Source organism: Typopeltis vanoorti, chromosome 22 (assembly GCF_054136105.1).
Source record: "Typopeltis vanoorti isolate ZY-2024b chromosome 22, IOZ_Tvanoo_1.0, whole genome shotgun sequence".
NCBI lineage: Eukaryota > Metazoa > Arthropoda > Arachnida > Uropygi > Thelyphonidae > Typopeltis > Typopeltis vanoorti.
The window spans coordinates 15,156,168-15,174,569 of record NC_143570.1 but is presented as its reverse complement, the minus strand read 5'-3'; the positions used below and the strand labels follow the sequence as shown (position 1 = coordinate 15,174,569).

Below are 18,402 nucleotides of genomic sequence, written 5' to 3'. Positions count from 1 at the left end.
ATTTCTCTGTTATTCCATATAATTGTTGATCCTGTTGTCTATTTCTATATTTAACTTACATCTTCACTAAAAATCATGCCTAAATAGCTGAAATGTTTTACTTGTTCTATAAGTTCTCCATTCACAATGCAGTTGATATTTTCAATGTTTCTGCCTATTTTGATACCATATCTGTTACAACAGTTATTCAATTTAGTCAGGGAATCTTGCAGACTTGTAGTGAATTTATTTAGAAGTATAACATCATCTGCATAAAGCAAACAGCTGAGATTAACACCTCAAATTTTGATATCATGTTTAATACCACTTTCCTTCATAATGTGATCCATATAGATAATGAATAAGAGGGGATAATATACATCCTTGTCTCACACCAGATTTAACATTAAACCATCTTCCTGTACTTCCTTCAATTCTAACTGCTGACTTACAACTCAAATAAAGACTAATTATTGCTTGATATAATGCCCCATTGACACCATATAACTGTAGCATATTGAATAGCCTCTCTCTTGGCACTTATCATATGCCTTTTCCAGATCTACAAAACTTAAATACAGATCTTTGTTATATTCCCATGATTTCTCAACTATCTGTGGTAAAGTGAAAATCTGTTCCTGAGCCTCTATTTGGCCTGAATCCAGCTTGTTCTTCACCGACTTTTTCAAGGAACAATACACAGATAAAGATATATGCACTCAGGCACTACATAGATTAAGTGAGACTGATGCAAGGAAACAAAAGAAAATCTAAAGTTAATCTAATATAAGCCTTCTAGTGAGCATGATGATTAAGTGCTGTGGACCACTGGGTTGAAAGACTATGAGTTTCCCCAGATATAAAGTTGCTTTATGTGCCCAAATTTGCTGAGCTTGTATACTATAAAGTAAAGGAAAGGAAGTCGTTCATGATTTATGAAGCAAGGCCTTTCTCCCATAGCTTCTATGATAGGTATCCAAAAGCATAGTCAGCAAGACCTGAGATAGCAATAGTACTACCAGATGCTGTCTTTATGTTTAGAAATTCTAATGTAAGCTGTCTTACCAGTTTGACCATGGTAAGCATGAGTAAAGCTGCAGAGCAACATTAGGATGATCCATGGTTATAGCTAATCTTTGGAAGAGAAAATAAACGATGTCAAATTTTTATGCAGTCTAAAGGCCACTAGATTGCCACACGATTTTTGTTATATTTTCAGAATTTCAGAGTTATTTCTGAATTCTGATTTAGTTATAGATTTACTTTGATCTAAATATGGAGGTGCACATGTCTGATGTAGCCATTGGCTAAGAGGATGTTGCATACGTGTTTAAGTTAAGTACTGAAGGCATTAAACAAATCGGTTTTGTCCTATTAATGATGGTGTGACTATTAGTAGATGTATCTACATGTGTGGGCATGTGTTCTGTAGATAATGAAAACCAATCCTTCCTAATGGTAAGTAATCAAATGTGTTAATGATGGGCAGACTGTTTCTATTTTCCTTTTCTAAACTGAATTAAATCCTAGGATGATGTTGGCTGGTCAAATGTGTTAGAAAGGTATTCAATATGTTTGGCTTCATGTGTTCAAATGGCCTAGGAGAAAATAAATATAAATAAATAACAGTGTCCTTCCTGGATAGCTTGACTACACTTCGTCGAAATGAACCCTTGGCTTCCACTATTTACAGGAAATACACATACCCATATAGGTGGGTAAATTCACTAATAGTCACACGACTGTTATTAACAATATGGAATTATAAACACTAATAAAAATAACAAAATGTGTTTACTTTCAGGATTCAAGATATGGCCTTCACTGCTGAACTACTTTTATCTCTCTCTCTGTCTCTTTTAACATATGACTTCCACCCACAGGGATATATATACACACCCAAGTGGGTATGTTAACCACTTGGTCACCAAGGCTGTCAATACAACACCTTCCTTAGCCAATGACTACAACTAGTACAGAAAAATACATCCCCCCCACACACACACAACACCTCCCCCTTCCAAATGTAACATCAATTCCTGATAAGTACATTCATGGGGTGTACAGGATAATACTATGATAGTGTTACATAATTAAGGTTCAGTTATTACTAGCTTCCTACTAACAATTTTCTTCCTAATTCCTAAGTCATTTGTTAGGTCTCCAATACTCAAATCTTACACTTGGATCCTCTAAGTCACTACTAATTGCATCAATCCATTTAGATCACTATCTTCCTTTGGATCCTTTTGCCATCCTAGAATGGATCATGGACAACTGGGTAACAGCCAACCGGGCAACAGACAACTACAGGTACCTCTTTCATTATATCTCCTATCATCTGCTGACTTGCTTTTAAGACTTGACAACCAACAAATTGAGCAGCTGGATCAAAAGCAAAGGATCACTTTGTCTGGGGAACTGCTACTAGCTGATGTCCCCAGGTTGGTCGATTGGTAGAGCTTCTGCTACTAATGGCTCACGCGAAAAGTTAAGCAAGTTTGAGCGTGGTTAGTAGTTGGAAGGGATTTAATCGTTCGATGCTATTGGCACACTCTCCCTCAATGAGTCTGAACTCCCTGGAGGTGTCACATAATAATAATAAATGTGGACATCCTGCATGTAGTAAAGTATTATGACAACAATCAGTACAGTAACGAGGGTATGAAGCACTTGTGGCAAATGTCTAACTTGCATCCCTAACCCAAATATGAAATGACAAAAATTTTGAAAAATTATTGAAAAAAGCGCCGTACTGCCAAAATTTAAAAATACAATATAAAATAGTGGACTTTATATCTATTTATTTATTTTTATTTTTTACATTTTTACGTTTTGTGCCAGTGGCGGGTGCCTCTTTCACCCATGGTGGGCGCCTCTTTTGCCATGCCCTAGTTACGGCACTGACCATAATGCTCAACCGAGATGTAGAATGTGAATGAGAAAACAATGGCAGATGAAGATAGAACTAATAATGTAGGATGTTAGTTATTCTCAGGAGTATTCAACACAGAATGATAAGAAAATGATATTTAACTTATTCACTGGTATTATATCCAGCATCTTCAGAGCACAAAAACAGTTTGTCACAGTACGTGAAACAACAAGAATTTGATTGGGATTAGTTAAAAAAAATTAAAACGGACAGCACAAGGAACTAAAGTCCTAATTAGGAACCATCTATGCTGGAAAAAGAGAGAAAACAAATATTAATTAGATTCAAGATGACTGTTTCCCAGATTTCTAGTAAATTTATACAGCCATACTTGTCGAGGTTTGAAGTGTGTTTTAAAGCCTCTGTTGATTCCAAAAACAATCTCTCTCACTTATAATGACTTCTGCATAGCACTTTTGTTTTCTTCCATCTGATTCTGTGTGAAGGAGTATTCAAGGCATGGGCTGCTAAACCCAACTTGCCATAGCAATAGTGCCAGATGTATTTTTTATGTTCACCAAAACAGATGTCAACAGTTTTTCCTGTCTGTCCATAGTAAGCTTGGTTACAAGAACAGGGCACTTTATAAACTCCTGGATGTGATAAAGAAGGGAGTTTGTCCTTAGATGAATGGATGAGAGTTGCCAATTTGAGTTCAAATATGGTGCATAACTGATATTTATTGAGAACTCTAGATATCTTTGCAGAAGTGCCTTGAATGTATATGATAGTAACAGTTTTGTTGCGGTCTTGTGTGGTAGGCAATGGAGAGTATTTCTGGGGAAGCATTTAGTATTTTTTCTATCCTATAGAGATTATAGCCATTGGCTAAGAAGATGTGATTGAGTGAGTAAGTTCAGTAGTAAGAGCATTGTCATTGAAACAAATAGCCCTAGTTCTGTGAGTTGGTGTTTTTTTTTAGGATACCATACCATTGAGCTGGATGATAGTTGACTGTTTGTGCAAATATCTCCCTGTATGTGTAGGATTTCTATAATCGGATAAAGATAAGGAACCATCTGGAAGCATTGTGATTAGTGTATCCAGGAAGGGCAGACAGTCATTAGCTTCCTGTTCTATTGTGAAGTGGATTTTAGGGTGTTGGCTATTTAAATGAACTAAAAATATATCCAGTGTGTCTGGACCATGTCACCAAATAGCAAACACATCACTGACATAGCATAGCCAAACCACTGGTTTGAGAGTGACTGTATTCATAGCTAACTTTTCCAAGTGTTCTATGTAGAAATTAGGTAAGAGGGGACCATCTGGTTGTTTGTATGTCTTCCCATTCCATGTAAAATAATAAAATATATCAGAGGGAAAATGTGACTTTAGTAAATCAAGTAAATTAGCGGTACATTTGTAAATAGTGAAGTGATATCAAAAAAGTTCAGACGTAACTAATCATTACATCTGAACTTTTTAAGATATGGTTTTCTAAAATACTTTTTAGATGAACAGAATTTTTAACAAAGGAGGCCAAATTATTTGTGAAATTGGCTAGTAATTTAGCTAAATGATTAGCAAGTTTCTATGTAGGACTGTTTATACTATCCACAATAAGGTGAAATATATGGAGCATCTAAAATTCACTAACCTTGTTTGTGAATTTTAGATGCTCCATATATTTCTGGCTGTTTTAACATGAAAAGGCTTGAGTTTGTTAACTATTTCTTTTGGCAAGGAAGTGACTTTTTTCAATAATTTGCAAACTTCATTCTTTTGAGAGTTAGTGGGATCATGATCTATAATTTCTTATGTACACTGGTCTTGTAATAGTATGTGCATTTTGCTTTCGTATTCAGCTAAATTCATCACCACAGTTGCATTACCTTTGTCTGCTTTAGTTATAACAATATGGTTTAGTGTATAGTTCTTTTAAAGAATTGATTTCCTTTTGTGGGATATTGTTCTTGGGAGGCTTGATTTAATAATAATATGGGAGAAGGCTGGCACAAAAAAATTTAACAAAACAGGAACAAGAGGCAAGTATTGATGTTTGCATTGCTGGATGAAATATGAAAGGAGAATCCTCCTTTACACATTTAAACTTCCTGCATAATTAAAGAACTTATTCAACTTCTCTGAGGATCCCCTTCCTTCCATGGCCCACCCTGAAGTATATCACATTCAGTGCATCTGAAACCTGCCTCATGAATGTGAAACTGGATGTACAATTCCTATCTGGGATAAAGGAACATAAATAATGTTTAATCTAATAACTATGGTAAATCTGGCCTTTCTGATCATGTCCTGGATACTACACAGAAATGACTGGAAAGGTACTCGTTCATTACATCACACCAAAATTTGGTATGAGTGAAAAATTTAAGGCCTGTGAAATTCTAATCAATCACCCTAATTTCAACAATGATAATGGTCTAGAAATCTCAAGAATATGGATGGCACATATTATACTCACATAACCTTTTGTTGTCATAGGTCATTATAAATTATAATTAGGAGTGTAGTACTCCATGATCTTTGCCTTAATATAACAAACGCTTATGTTAAATTATTGACATAAGTATTAAAAGAATTAATATAAATTTGTTCTCTGGCCATGTAAAAATAGATATAACTTTGATATGTTTTTTTTTCCCTCACTTGAGGTCAGGCTAGTAGAATAAAAGCTGAGCAAATTAATGGCATACTGTGTGAATTATAATAATGTAACTTAGGTGTATTTTGGCAGGATACGAAGGGCAAATGCAGTTGTGGTGTATTGCTTATGATAAGTCATGAGTTGTGTCCTCTCAGAGTGGAGGATTTGGAGGGAAATGGCACTAATGGTTTTGTGAGCATATGATGTGAAGAGAGTTGGCAAGGCATGGTATTTAGTGGGATGTTGCTATACAGTTTGAGCAAGAAATGTTTAGGCAGTTGAGTTTGGCTAGTGCAAAACAAGTGATCATTATGGGAGATTTCAACTTCAGCAGCATAAATTGGGAAGATGAACCAGCATGTAATAGCAAGGGAATGAAATTTCTGGAATGCTTCAGCCAATGTGTAGTAGAAGAAACAAGAGGCTCAAGAGTTTTCATTTGGTTCTGGCATCAGAGGATCTGATTGTAACTGAAATGTCATCCCTTCACCAATTAGAAAGAGTGGCCATATATTGGGATATTTTAAGATAGCTTCATTTTTTTTTTAATTATTTCACACATACGAAATGCAATAAGAAATTAAAGGGTCAGAAAGTGGAACAAAAGCATATTAATTTCATTATAAGATGTTTGTTGTTGTTGTTGTTGTCAGCCTGTAGAATCTCACTGCTGAGCAAAAGGCCTCCCCCCCATGTTACTCCATTCAGCTTGATTTTAGGCCATTCTTGACCGGGTTGGTCCTGCTGTTAGAGTAAGTTCATCCTTCCATCTGGTCTTCCGTCTACCTCTACTTCTCTTTCCCTCTCCAAGTATTCAGTAATTGGCGAGTTTATCACGTGTCATCTCGTTTTCTCATAAAGTGTTCTGCCCATTTCCATTTAAGGGATTTTACTGTTCTTATGATATCAGTGACTTTTGTTTTGTCTTATTTCTAGGGCTCTTATTTTTTATATCCTTTTTGATGTTTAACATACTTTTTTCCATTGCTCTTTGGCACGTTCTTAGTTTGGTCGCTTGTTAAGTTGTTAGTTACCATGTTTGTGATCCATAGGTAGTATGATCATATTATGAAGTTTGCATTTTAGGCTAACTGGTAGGTCTCCCATCATTCACTTATTAAAGAATGTAAATACTATGTAACATTAGAATGCTTTTCCTCTTCTCTTAAAGAAGTTAAATTTGTGTTCGCATTTTCAGACTTCTTTTCAACAGTAACATGCTGCAAGTTCTAAAATATTTTGTGTGTGAAGTGGAAAGAGAGAAAGAACACGATTAGGGTGGGGATTCAGTTGCCAATGCTCTGAGGAACAACTGTGCACCATTTAATCCATCAACAATCCCCAAATACACTTACAAGTGCAATTTAGTGCCTGGAGAATAATAATAATAAACAACCAATAAAATATCCGCTCACATTAGAATTACAGGCCGAAATAAAATAATTCATACACTTACTTCTCTAACAAACCGATTAGAAATCTGTTTGCTGTAACACAAGTTAAGAGGAAGTTTACTGTAATTACGGATAAAATACTGTGAAAACCGACAAAAATGATGACACACGGAAACCGGAACTAAACCCCACGCCATACCAACCGTTACCAGAAGCATTAAACAGAGACTGCCATTACTCATAAACCAGAATCGTATAAACGACAATGACCATAAGTGGTCATTTAGTTAGATGCTTAAGCGTTTTTTTTTTTTTTTAATTTTTATTTATAGTGTGTAACATTAATATAAAGAAATACACAAATCTGCTAACGTCTTGTATTCCCCAAAGAAAGTAAATGAAACTACCAATGATTTCAAGGCTTAACCAGCCAGTGAGGCAGACAATTACAACCACTTCTTCTACCTGAATGCACCCCCCCCCCTAAATTGGAGACTCTCCGACTCAGAGTAGGTATAGTTTTTTTTTTCTCTTTTTATCTCAAAAATCTTGATTTAATGGGACATACATACAGTCATAAGAATACATCACAAAGAATGCATCACAGAAAAAAACTGAAGTGAGGTCGGTGTTCAGGCTACAGTGATATTAAGGCAGCCTATAATAGCATTATTATTATTAGTAGTAGTAATATCCAGAAGTGAAAGGACTAAATCAAGAAGTCACCCACTTGTAACCACATTCTCTCAATTTTTATAGATAACACAGAGTTCTTTCCCATCACCTATCAGAAACAGCAAACTCACTAGTACACACACACACACACACACATATATATATATATATATAAAAAAAAAAAATCAGCTAACGCCTTTTTATTCCCGTATATACGGGAGTAGGCGAGGCCATTTAGCCCTATCTAACTTTTGGAGACTGAGTGGGCAGTTCAATCTCCACTGGTACCCAATCAGAGACAGATGGCCCAAGGCTATCACTAATTAAGCGGTACGCAGTGAAGAGAGACGGCTCAAATGTGCCGCCATCTCGTGGTCTCTAACCCTAACACAATATATTTAATGTCTGAAATAATGTGGGTTCTACGGTCGATTTTCTTGAGTTTACAGGACGAAAAACCCGAGTTTCCGGGAGGAAAAACCTGCTTGCCCGTGCCAGAGATCGACTAACTCGGGAACCGGTCGAAAAAAGGCTTAGAAAAATTTCCTCTAGTCGCCGACTAGACTCGAAACCAAGACTTCCTTCGTACGGCCTAGCGCGGTGGTATGCAAACGCCACATCCACTGAGCTACACAGGCTCCTGTATCGGGATCCCCCCGACGCCTACGGCGCCCAACCCCTCCCCCGAGTTCCGGACTGGTAGGCCGGTACTCCTTGAATTCTGATGACTCGACACTCAGGGTAGCCCCTGAGTTTCAAAACGTTTCAAATAACTTGACAAAAAACGTGTGTATATATATATATATATATATATGTGTGTGTGTGTGTGTGTGTGTGTGTATATATATACACACACACATACATACATACATACATGTGTGTGTGTGTGTGTGTGTGTGTGTGTGTGTGTGTGTGTGTGTGTGTGTGTGTGTGTGTGTGTGTTCATCTCTTTTTGGCTGACTGAAACTGAGAAAATAGATAACAAGTTAATTTAATGAAGCACACAGCATGTTTCGTCAAAACGACTTCTTCGGGTGTGGTAATTCTTTAAGCAAATTTAAAAAAACCGTAAAAACACTGTGCCATTATAATAACAGACTTGTAAACTGAAGTTAAGTTTGAATTGTCGTTATAGTCCGTTCTGTTGTTGTGCAAATGCGAGCGTATGAGTTCACGCGTATGCCAGTATCTAATAGCAGATCTATACGAGTCAGGTAGACCATAACTGAGGTTGCTGTTGATGTGCGAAGGGTCTAGGACAATTTCTTTGGATTCCAATATGGGACGTTCCCCTTCATTGTGACAAATATAAGCGTTTGATGTTGCGTACCAATCTACTCCGTGTTGGCGGCCTTCATCGTTTGTGTTCATCACTGAAAATAAGACTTGACTTGAGAGTGTGCTTGCTCTGATTCTAGAAGAACAGAACTGCATGCGCTCGTACCTATGAAGGGAACGACGAAAGGCACTGATATTCTAGAATCCGCCAAGAAAACGCTCCAGCATTTCGACCTCAGCTTAACCAAGCTAGAGGGTGTGGTAACTGATGGTGCCCCTAATATGGTGGGAAAGAATGAAGGGTTTGTTGCGCTGCTATAGAAAGAACCGGAATTAGAAGGAAAAGATTCCGTCCATTAAAACTGTTTAATCCACCAGGAGAATTTGTGAGCGAAAACTATTGGATTTTAGAATGTCATGAAAGTTATTGTGACTGTCGTCAACATTATTAGGGCAACAGGATTGAATCATCGTCAATTCCAAGAGTTTTTTTACCCAAGAGTGCGAAGCGGATCACGGCGATGTGGTTTATTATAGTGATGTGCGTTGGTTGAGCAGAGTGAAGGTTCTTAAAAGAGTCTTTGACTTAAGGAGTGATATACAGCAGTTCATGCAAACCAAGGGGGAATCCGATTGCGGAATTTAACGATCTGAAGTGGATGACAGACTTTGCCTTTGTGATCGACATCTCGTTGCATATCTTCTTCTTCTCTTCCGTCTAAGACGGGTTGAGTCTTCTCTTGAGCAGGATCTTCCAGTCTTCTCTATTCCTTGCTGTTCGAAAAAGTTCCTTATATGTTCTGCATCCTGAGATGTTCTTTATTAATTTCAGCCAGGTAATTCTTGGTCTTCCAGGTCTTCTTTTTTCAGTTGGAAAAGTATTGATTAGGACGTTAGGAAGTCTGTCTGCATCCATGCGTACAGTGTGTCCAAACCATCTCAGTTGTTGTTTTCTAATTTTTTCTATTATTGTCTTTTTATACAATAGTTCTTGTCTGACTGTAATGTTTGTTTTCTTTTCTATCCAACTTGTTCTATTTATTTTTCTTAAGCATTTCATTTCAAATGCCAGCAGTTTTTTCTCCTCTCTTTTTTTAACTGTCCACGCTTCTGCTCCATAGATGACTGTTGGTATAATTATTGCTTCATATAATTTGATTTTGGCTTGCTTAGATATCTTGTTTGTTTTCCAGATTTTCTGTAATTTTCCGATGGTGGTCCATCCTATCGCTATTCTGTGTTTGATTGTTTTGAGTTCATCTATTGTTTCTGTTAGTTTTGATCCAAGGTATATGAAGTTGTCTACTTGTTCTATTTGTTCTCCGTTTAGGGTGGCTGAGATGGTAGTTTTGTTCCTCCCTATTTTCATCACGTTTGTCTTTTGTATATTTATTGTCATGTCATATGTTTTACAGGTTTCGTTTAGCTTGTTGATCAGCTTTTGTAGTTCATTTGGGGTTCTTGCAAGAAGGACGAGATCATCTGCATATTTGATATTATTTATGTTTAAACCATTGACAGCGATTCCAGGCTCATTGTCTATTGCTTTCTTTACAACTTCTTCTAGATATATGTTGAATAGGCATGGAGATAATGGGCATCCTTGCATTACTCCTTTTTTGGATCTCTATGGGTTCTGTTGCGAGTGTGTCCTTTTTAATTATTGCATTTGTCTTAGAGTAATATTTTATCAGAAACTGTATTATATATATGTCTATTGCTTTTTCTAGTAGAACTTTAAGAAGGATTTCTCTGTTGATGTTATCAAAAGCTTGTTTAAAGCCCACAAAACAACAATATAGTTCTTTATGGTCTTCCCAGCTGAGCTCTGCTAGTTGGTGCAATGTGAAAATTTGGTCTATTGTTGAATAGTTTCCTCGAAAACCAGCTTGTTCTATGCCTATCATTTCTTCGCAGGTGTTTTTAAATCTATTTTGTATAATTCTTATGAATATTTTATAGGTGTGAGAGAGTAAATTGATTGGTCTGTAATTTCTGCAGTCTCTTTTGTCTCCTTTCTTGTATATTGGGATGATCTTTCCAGTTCTCCGGTCATCTGGGATCTCTCCTGTTTGTAGTATTTTATTGAATAGGGTTGTTAAATATTCTATTGATATACTGCCTCCATATGACCACAGTTCAGTAGGGATAGTATCAATGCCTGGTGCTTTATTGTTTTTCATCTGTTTTATTGCGTATCTAACTTCTTCTTGTAAAATTTTTGGGTGATCATTATTTTCTTCTATTGTTGGCATTGTAGTTTTGTTTCCTTGGTGGAAGATAGTCTTATAATGGTTTGACCAGATTTTTCTTATATGTTCAATATTCCCGGTTTCAGTCATCTTGTTGTTTATCATTGTTACTGCTTTTGCTGAAAATTCATTTGTAATTTCTCTTACAGTATCATGGAAGACTTTTAGGTTGTTTTGTTGGTATGCTTCTTGGCATTTCTTAGCTTTTTCTTCTAACCATTTTTCTTTGGCTTTTTTGCATAGGTTGTCAACTTTATTGTTTAGTGCTCTGTATTTTTCTCTATTCTCTTCATTGTTTTGTTGGTTTACAAGTATCTTGGCCTCTCTTTTCTCTTCTATGGTAACTATGATTTCTTGGGTTATCCACTGTTTGTTTATTTTGGGTTTGGAACCTAGAGTGTCTTTTGCGATTGATAACACTGTTTCTTTTCCTTCTTCCCAGTATTTTCCGCTGTTCTGTAAGATGGAGGGTTTTAATTTCAAGCACATCTGTTCTAAAAATCGACTTCTGCTTAAGCTATCTTTTAGTTTTGATAGGTTGATGATTTCTTCTTTTCTGATATTATTTTTCCTGTTGAATTTTATCTTTACTTTGGCAGTTAATATTTCATGGTCAGTGTCAAAATCAAAACTTCTTAATGTTCGTACGTTATTTACTGATCTTTTCCATTGTTTGTTTATGATGATATAGTCTATGCAGTTCTTTATATTACCATCTGGAGATGTCCATGTATATTTATTATTAGGGCGTTGATAGAAAAATGTGTTTGTAATCATTAGATCGTTTGCTTTACAGAAGTGGAGTAATTGTTCTCCTCTGTCGTTAAGCTCTCCGTATCCAAATTTCCTTATCACATCTCATTTGTCTGCTGTGAACTGTCCTATTTTAGCATTAAAATCTCTCATCACTATCATGAGTTCTCTATTTTTGGGATTATCTATTTCCTGTTGTAGTTCTTCATAGAAATTTTCTATTTCTTCTTCTGAATGGTTACTGTCTGGTGCATATATTTGGATTATTTTAATTGTTTGACCTTTTTCTTTTGCTTGAAGTTTGGCTGTTATTATTCTAGGATATACTGGGTTTATTTCAATTACTAAGTGTGTAAGATTCTTTTCAATTAGTAATGCAACTCCTTCTCTGTGTATGTTATCTTTTCTTCCTGAGAAGTACAGTCTTCCTTCTGATAAATCCATGAATCCATCTCCGCACTAATGTGTCTCTGATAAACCTAAAATACTCCATTTCAGTCTTTTTAAATTTTCCTGGACTAATTGTAATTTTCCAGGTCGGTATAATGATCTTATGTTGAGGGTGGCTACATGTTTCACATCCTTGGCTGACCACATTGCTGATTTCTCACCTACTCTATGTGGTCTTTGAGTAGGCGCGTCGGTTGTCCCGTATGCAGTAGCACTATCTCGGTTTGTAGACTTTCTCCTGCTCATGAAGGTTACTGGCATAACAATGTAGCCAGCTTGCCATGCCTCTGCTACATCCTTTGGTCCACGGCTCTTTATTCTTTATTCAGAGCAACCCATTTGGGTTTCCCCCATCCGCCACCCTGGGGACGCGCCTGGTAGGAGTGTGGTCTCCCCCAAGCTCGTTGCACATGAATGCAACGTTGCATATTTGCCTCCCAAAGTTTGAAAGTTTGAGCTTGGCCACAAAAGATTTGATGTGATCAAACAGAGTGTGCACCAGTTGATCGTTGGATTGTAGCCACGTATTTAGGTCATTCTCGTTGCATATGAATAACCTGAATACATGGCTACAATCCAACGATCAACTGGTGCACACTCTGTTTGATCACATCAAATCTTTTGTGGCCAAGCTCAAACTTTCAAACTTTGGGAGGCACAGCTCGCAAAAAAAGACTTAACTCAATTTTCAGCTTCTCGCTGAGTCCAACTGTTCGTCTCTTGATGAATACGCTACAAAATTAGCCATGTTGCGAAGTGAGTTGGAAGAGAGATTTAGTGATTTTCGTAACCAATAGTCTTCTTTAGATTTATTTTCAATGCCATTCAGTGTCAATGCTGCTGAAATGCCAGACTCAGTACAAATGGAGCTGCTTGAACTCCAAAACATTATCATTGTAACGCGCCACATATCCAGCTGCAATAAGTGACGCTGCTGTCGCTTATACCGTCGAAAAGTTATCATTCCATTTTATCTACCATTAATGTAATTATCCGTTTGTTTTGGGCTCCGCCAGCCCCGAAATTTCCCCTATAGGCGACATTTGGTACTAAATCTGTTCTTTGAGAGAAAAATTATTCAATGTGCCCTTGCTTACATTTTACAAACACTACATTTCTGAGGACGCATTCCCTTATCTTCGCTGGCATGCTTTGAAGATGTGCGCTTTGTTAGGAAGAACATACAGGGTGACAATTACTTTCCCTCTTTGGAGGCATAGAGGGAAAGTTATCTGTAGCTAAAACCAATAAACGGAATGAGACCAAATTTTATATTGAGACTTTTGAAGGCAGGGGGAGATGATTTAGTACCAAAAAAGATTTATTACCAAAAGTACCAAAGAAAAAAAGATTTAGTACCAAATGTCGCCTATTGGGGAAATTTCAGGGCTGGCGGAGCCGAAAACAAACGGATCATTACATTAATGGCAGATAAAATGGCAAATAGAATGATAACTTTTCGACGGTGTAAGCGACAGCAGCGTCACTTATTTCAGCTGGATATGTGGTGCGTTACAATGATAAGAATAATAATAATTAAACTAAAACAACAACTTGCTAGAGACACAGAAATTAATGTAGTGATTGAACTCACGGGAAATAATGTTTTATTCATCAGAATCAGGGTCCCCTGGACCATATACACGATTTTCAATGTGCTGACCTTTCTTGTGTACAACAAATTGCATCTGGTGTGCGACATGCTCTACAGCTGAACATGCCTTACTGTCTCTTCTTGCACTGCTTTCCGTCCTCTGCCAGGTCTAACTCCTAGTGATCCAGTTTCTTCAAACTTCTTAATCTTAGCTCTCAGTGCTACAGCTGACATAGGACCGGTTTTTAAGGCAATTCTGTGGCAGTTTCAATAAGCGGTAAAATATTCTGTCATCGAAACAATTGCCCCAGTGCCATAGCATTCCAAACACACTGTTTTCAATCCATTAACTTAGGAAAATTGACCGTAGATTTTGTACTCTTTCATACCAAGTACGGTTTAGGAATAAGAGAAATTTTCTAGGCTTTTTTTTTTCAGACGCTTCTTGCATTAGTAGATTGCTAGCCATGGCAAGTAAGATAGTTTCTCTTAGGACTTGTGTTTTTGATCCTGAGGACGATTCTTCTGACAAGAAAAATCTAAATACAAATACTGCATATGATACGAAAAACTTTACAAATATATTAAATATAATTGCTTTACAAATGAAAGTAAATTAGCATGTGTCTTATGAAAATCGAAGGTTTTTAATTCGTCAAAATAAACAAACTTGTTTGTTTGTTTTGAGGAATGCAAATAATTTGGGAACCTCATTGTCCCATGGTCTTAGTTGCTTCAATTGTAACACCAACCCCACGTGGTGATCTACTACAATCTAACTCTTTTCTAAATTTCATTTATTTATATTATACATATACCGCTTGGAAAGAAGTCAGCTGACACGCCATATTGGAAGAATATAATGCTCCCAAGTAATTGTAACTATGTCCTAGTGAAATGGCTGTGATAAGAGAACTGATAGAGTTCAAAAGAGGCGTTGTGAATAGAATTCTACGCTGCAGGCCTATCTCTTCGGCAAATTGTTGCACTATTGGGCCATCTCAGGTTAGCAATCAGTGATAACACTGATATTGAACGGATGGAAGTCAACCGCAAGTGTTATCCGCAGTGGACGGCCCACTAAACTCGCTTCCAGACATTGAATTCCAGACATTAGCTGGAGCATGAAGCTGCACAAGGACATTCACGACCGAGGCACACAACATGAGTTTCCATGGTTGGACCACAATATGTAAGCCCAACATTACTGGAACCAACATGCAACTTCGTCTTCAGTGGTACAAGAAATATGTACAATGGGATGAGATTGGAAAGCAGTCTTATGGAGTCACGAATTACACTATATTCTCTACCGAACAAATAGACTGGTGCGGGTGTGCAGATACCTGGTGAAGTCTCTTACCATAGTGTGCAATCCAACTATGAAATCGATGACATGGTTCTGATTTTGCTGGTTTGGCCTCAGATCTCTGTTTCTGGTGTCACAATCAAACTGAACTCCGAGAGTTATCTGAACATTCTAAACAATGTAATGCTTTCTACTTTGTGGGGTTTCTATGGAGCTGACCACATTCTGCAAGACAGTGCACAATGTCGTAAGGCTGCTGCTGCTGCTGCTGTAACTGCATGGTTTGTGGACATGAACTTATGGACGCTTGGCTTCCACAGAGCCATGATGTCGACCCTATGGATCATTCTGAGGGATGAGCTGGAGAGTCTGTTGAGGTTAAGGACGTCCGTCCCCACAATAGTCCATGACCTCATTACACGTATATAAGAAGAACGGTCCAACCATCCAATTAATCTCTATCATACACTTGTGGAAAGTATGCTCCATAGTAACGCTGCAGTCATCGCAGAGAAAGGAGATACTAATCTTATTAAGATAGGCGCAATGGCTGTTTCTTCCTCACACTATAGTGTTCGTTGATTTCTTTCCAAGTAGTGTAAGTTTTAAAAGTTAAATAAAAAGTATATCGAGACATGATCGAGTTGATTTTAGATCAGGTAGGAATACTGTAAATCAAAATTTTAACTTAAGGAACATCATTGAACAGAGTATAGAATTTAGAAACATCATATACCTAAATTTGATAAGTTTAATCAAGCCTGATAAATTATAACTGACTTATTTCTGTTAAATTATTCTTAAATTAAATTTTTCTTAAATACTGTAAAATGATTGAGTTATTAAATTTTAAATATTCCTGAATCACTCATATTAAAAGCAATGTATAAATAAAGTAAAAGTTGTGTTACTACACAGAAAATAACACATCACAATGGTCTTGAGATAAAAACTTATGTGAGGCAGGGTTGCGTGTTGTCTGGGTTACTTTATAACATTGTCGTTGATTAATTTATGAAAAGAGATAAAGCTGTATGAAGAGAGAAATAAAACGGAATCCTTTGTGAAGTTTATCAAACTCCACGAATGAAATGAGCGGGCCATATAGTGAGAATATGTGATTAAAGAAATTTAAAAAAAAAAGTATTCTCACATAAACCAACGATAATTTGACCTCGAAGGCCTAAATTACGATGAATTGACAATCTTGATAGAGACCTCATACTTTTGAAAACCAAAAATTGGAGGACGATTGCCAAACAAAGAACGGAATAGAAAAAGTTCCTTGAGATGGCCAGTGCCTACAAAGGGCTATAGAGCCACTGAGGAAGAAGAAGAAAACGTCGGCATTTCTGGCCGAGTGGTTAGTGTATCCGCTCTCCAGTCGAAAGGCTGCGGGTACGAATCCCGCCATGGGCATGGATGTTTGTCATTGTCTGTGGAAAAACTAGTGGTGGTCGGCGGTAGATGGCGATGGTAGTTGTGGTCATTTGGTGGATCGAGTGGTGGAGACAGCGCTGTAGAGCAGGAGCTCTCCCTCGATGAGTCTTTGGACTCCCTGGAGGTGTCAAAAAAAATAATAATACAAATGACATTCGATGAAAGATACTGCCCTAAGAGAACAACTAGTAGCAGTTGTTCTCTTAGGGCAGTATCTTTCAACGTGTGAAAGATACTGCCAATTCGAAGCCAGTGCTATTGAGGCTTCGAAGCAGCCCCAATAGCACTGGCCCCTACAAAATTAACGGTATCAAACGTTACCCTGAAATGCCTCATCAACTCATCAGATCCATATTATCAAGATACGGTTTTGTCACAGGAAAAGTACGCAAATTGTTAGCAATCACGAAAAAGCCCAAATTCTCCCATGTTCAAAGTTTTCGAAGACAGTCATTAATGCACTTTCCAAACAACCACGCACTACACAACCTGCCAAAATTAATCAACACGGACATAAATGGAATCATCTACACCTTCTATTCACCTTTCTCATCACAGTGCCTCTTCTGTCCTGAAGAGAGTCACATTAGGAAACAATGTCTCTAAATTACCAACAATTCATCAACAAATATCCCAGCCCAGAATAGCAAACCAGTTGAACAGAACAACATCGTACATGAAGAAAATCAAAGCATAGGAAAAAGTAAACCAAAAATTCTCTCCCTATCACGAATTTCAGAGCCAAGAAAATCTCGAACTGAAAAAGACAAGATTCAAGTCGCTCTTGAACGTCTGCGAGTAATGAGATCCAAAGTTCTGATAACGAAGTCTCATGGCACACAACACCACACAAACAGCATGAAAACATGGATCCTCCCAACAGAGATAACCAGGATGAATTAATTAAAAGCAATCCCAGACAAAACAATCAGAATCACTAGCCCAGCCTCCCACTAATTCCAAACCTCATCCGATAGAAGAAACTACTCAAAGTGGCCTTTCATCACTTGCAGCCAGCCAAGGAGGAACAGAGTTCCCAGACGATCAGGAGACTGTACCTCCACATGACGACTAAGAAAAGGAAGAACTGAGGGAAGAACTTCCCCACACTGAGGGTCCTCTAACCATGAAAGAGCTGTCATTCTTCATACAGAAAGTGCGAGGCTCTCCTCACAATTTAACTGTAGCCCTTAAATACACCACAAAAATCCCAGAACTAATATCTCAGCTTCAGGACCTAAACTCGAAACTGAAATGTATAAAGGGAAGAGCAGAGATTGCCAAGAGTAAGCGAATCTACTATGTAATTAATGGGCTATAAACACAATTCCGGGACCAATATTAGATTCAACTTACAATCAAATTTTTATAAGCATAATGTCGTTGAGCCTTTTTTTTCTCTCAATGCAAGAGACTGTGCCTGTGTTTTATGCAAGAGAACAAGTCCAAATATATCAGATAGACCTAATACTTCTTCAAGAAACACATATCAGCTCCTCATCCAAGTTATCTAGAAAATGAGCAAAGTGGCCTTATTACTTACATCAGTCTGCAACCCAACAACATCATGGAACAGGAGTTGGCTTAGGTGTACATCATCGTTGCCTCCCCCCCCTACAAACTGAACGTGATTGCAGATATACCAGGATAAGCCTTGTATGCTCACATAAATGCACCAAACCATAATACCCTGCATGTGTTCAATATCTACATACCACAGCAGGCTGCTCTGGCT

At 37.4% G+C, this 18,402-nt stretch overlaps 1 protein-coding gene across 3 annotated transcripts in view; it reads right to left on the bottom strand.

The window, feature by feature from the left end:
• Positions 1 to 7,363, bottom strand: part of LOC150094178 (thiamine pyrophosphokinase 1) — a 110,600-nt gene extending 103,237 nt beyond the window's left edge. For 2 of the 3 annotated variants that reach the window (XM_090412221.1, XM_090412222.1), the window contains exon 1: positions 6,979 to 7,139. In XM_090412221.1, coding sequence (XP_090268347.1) covers positions 6,979 to 7,134 — 156 coding nt within the window. In that variant the 5' untranslated portion in view covers positions 7,135 to 7,139. Of the gene's footprint in view, positions 1 to 6,978; positions 7,140 to 7,323 lie in introns of those variants that run through there. The other variant, XM_090412223.1, reaches the window with a different exon arrangement.
• Between the last annotated feature and the right edge of the window lie 11,039 nt (positions 7,364 to 18,402).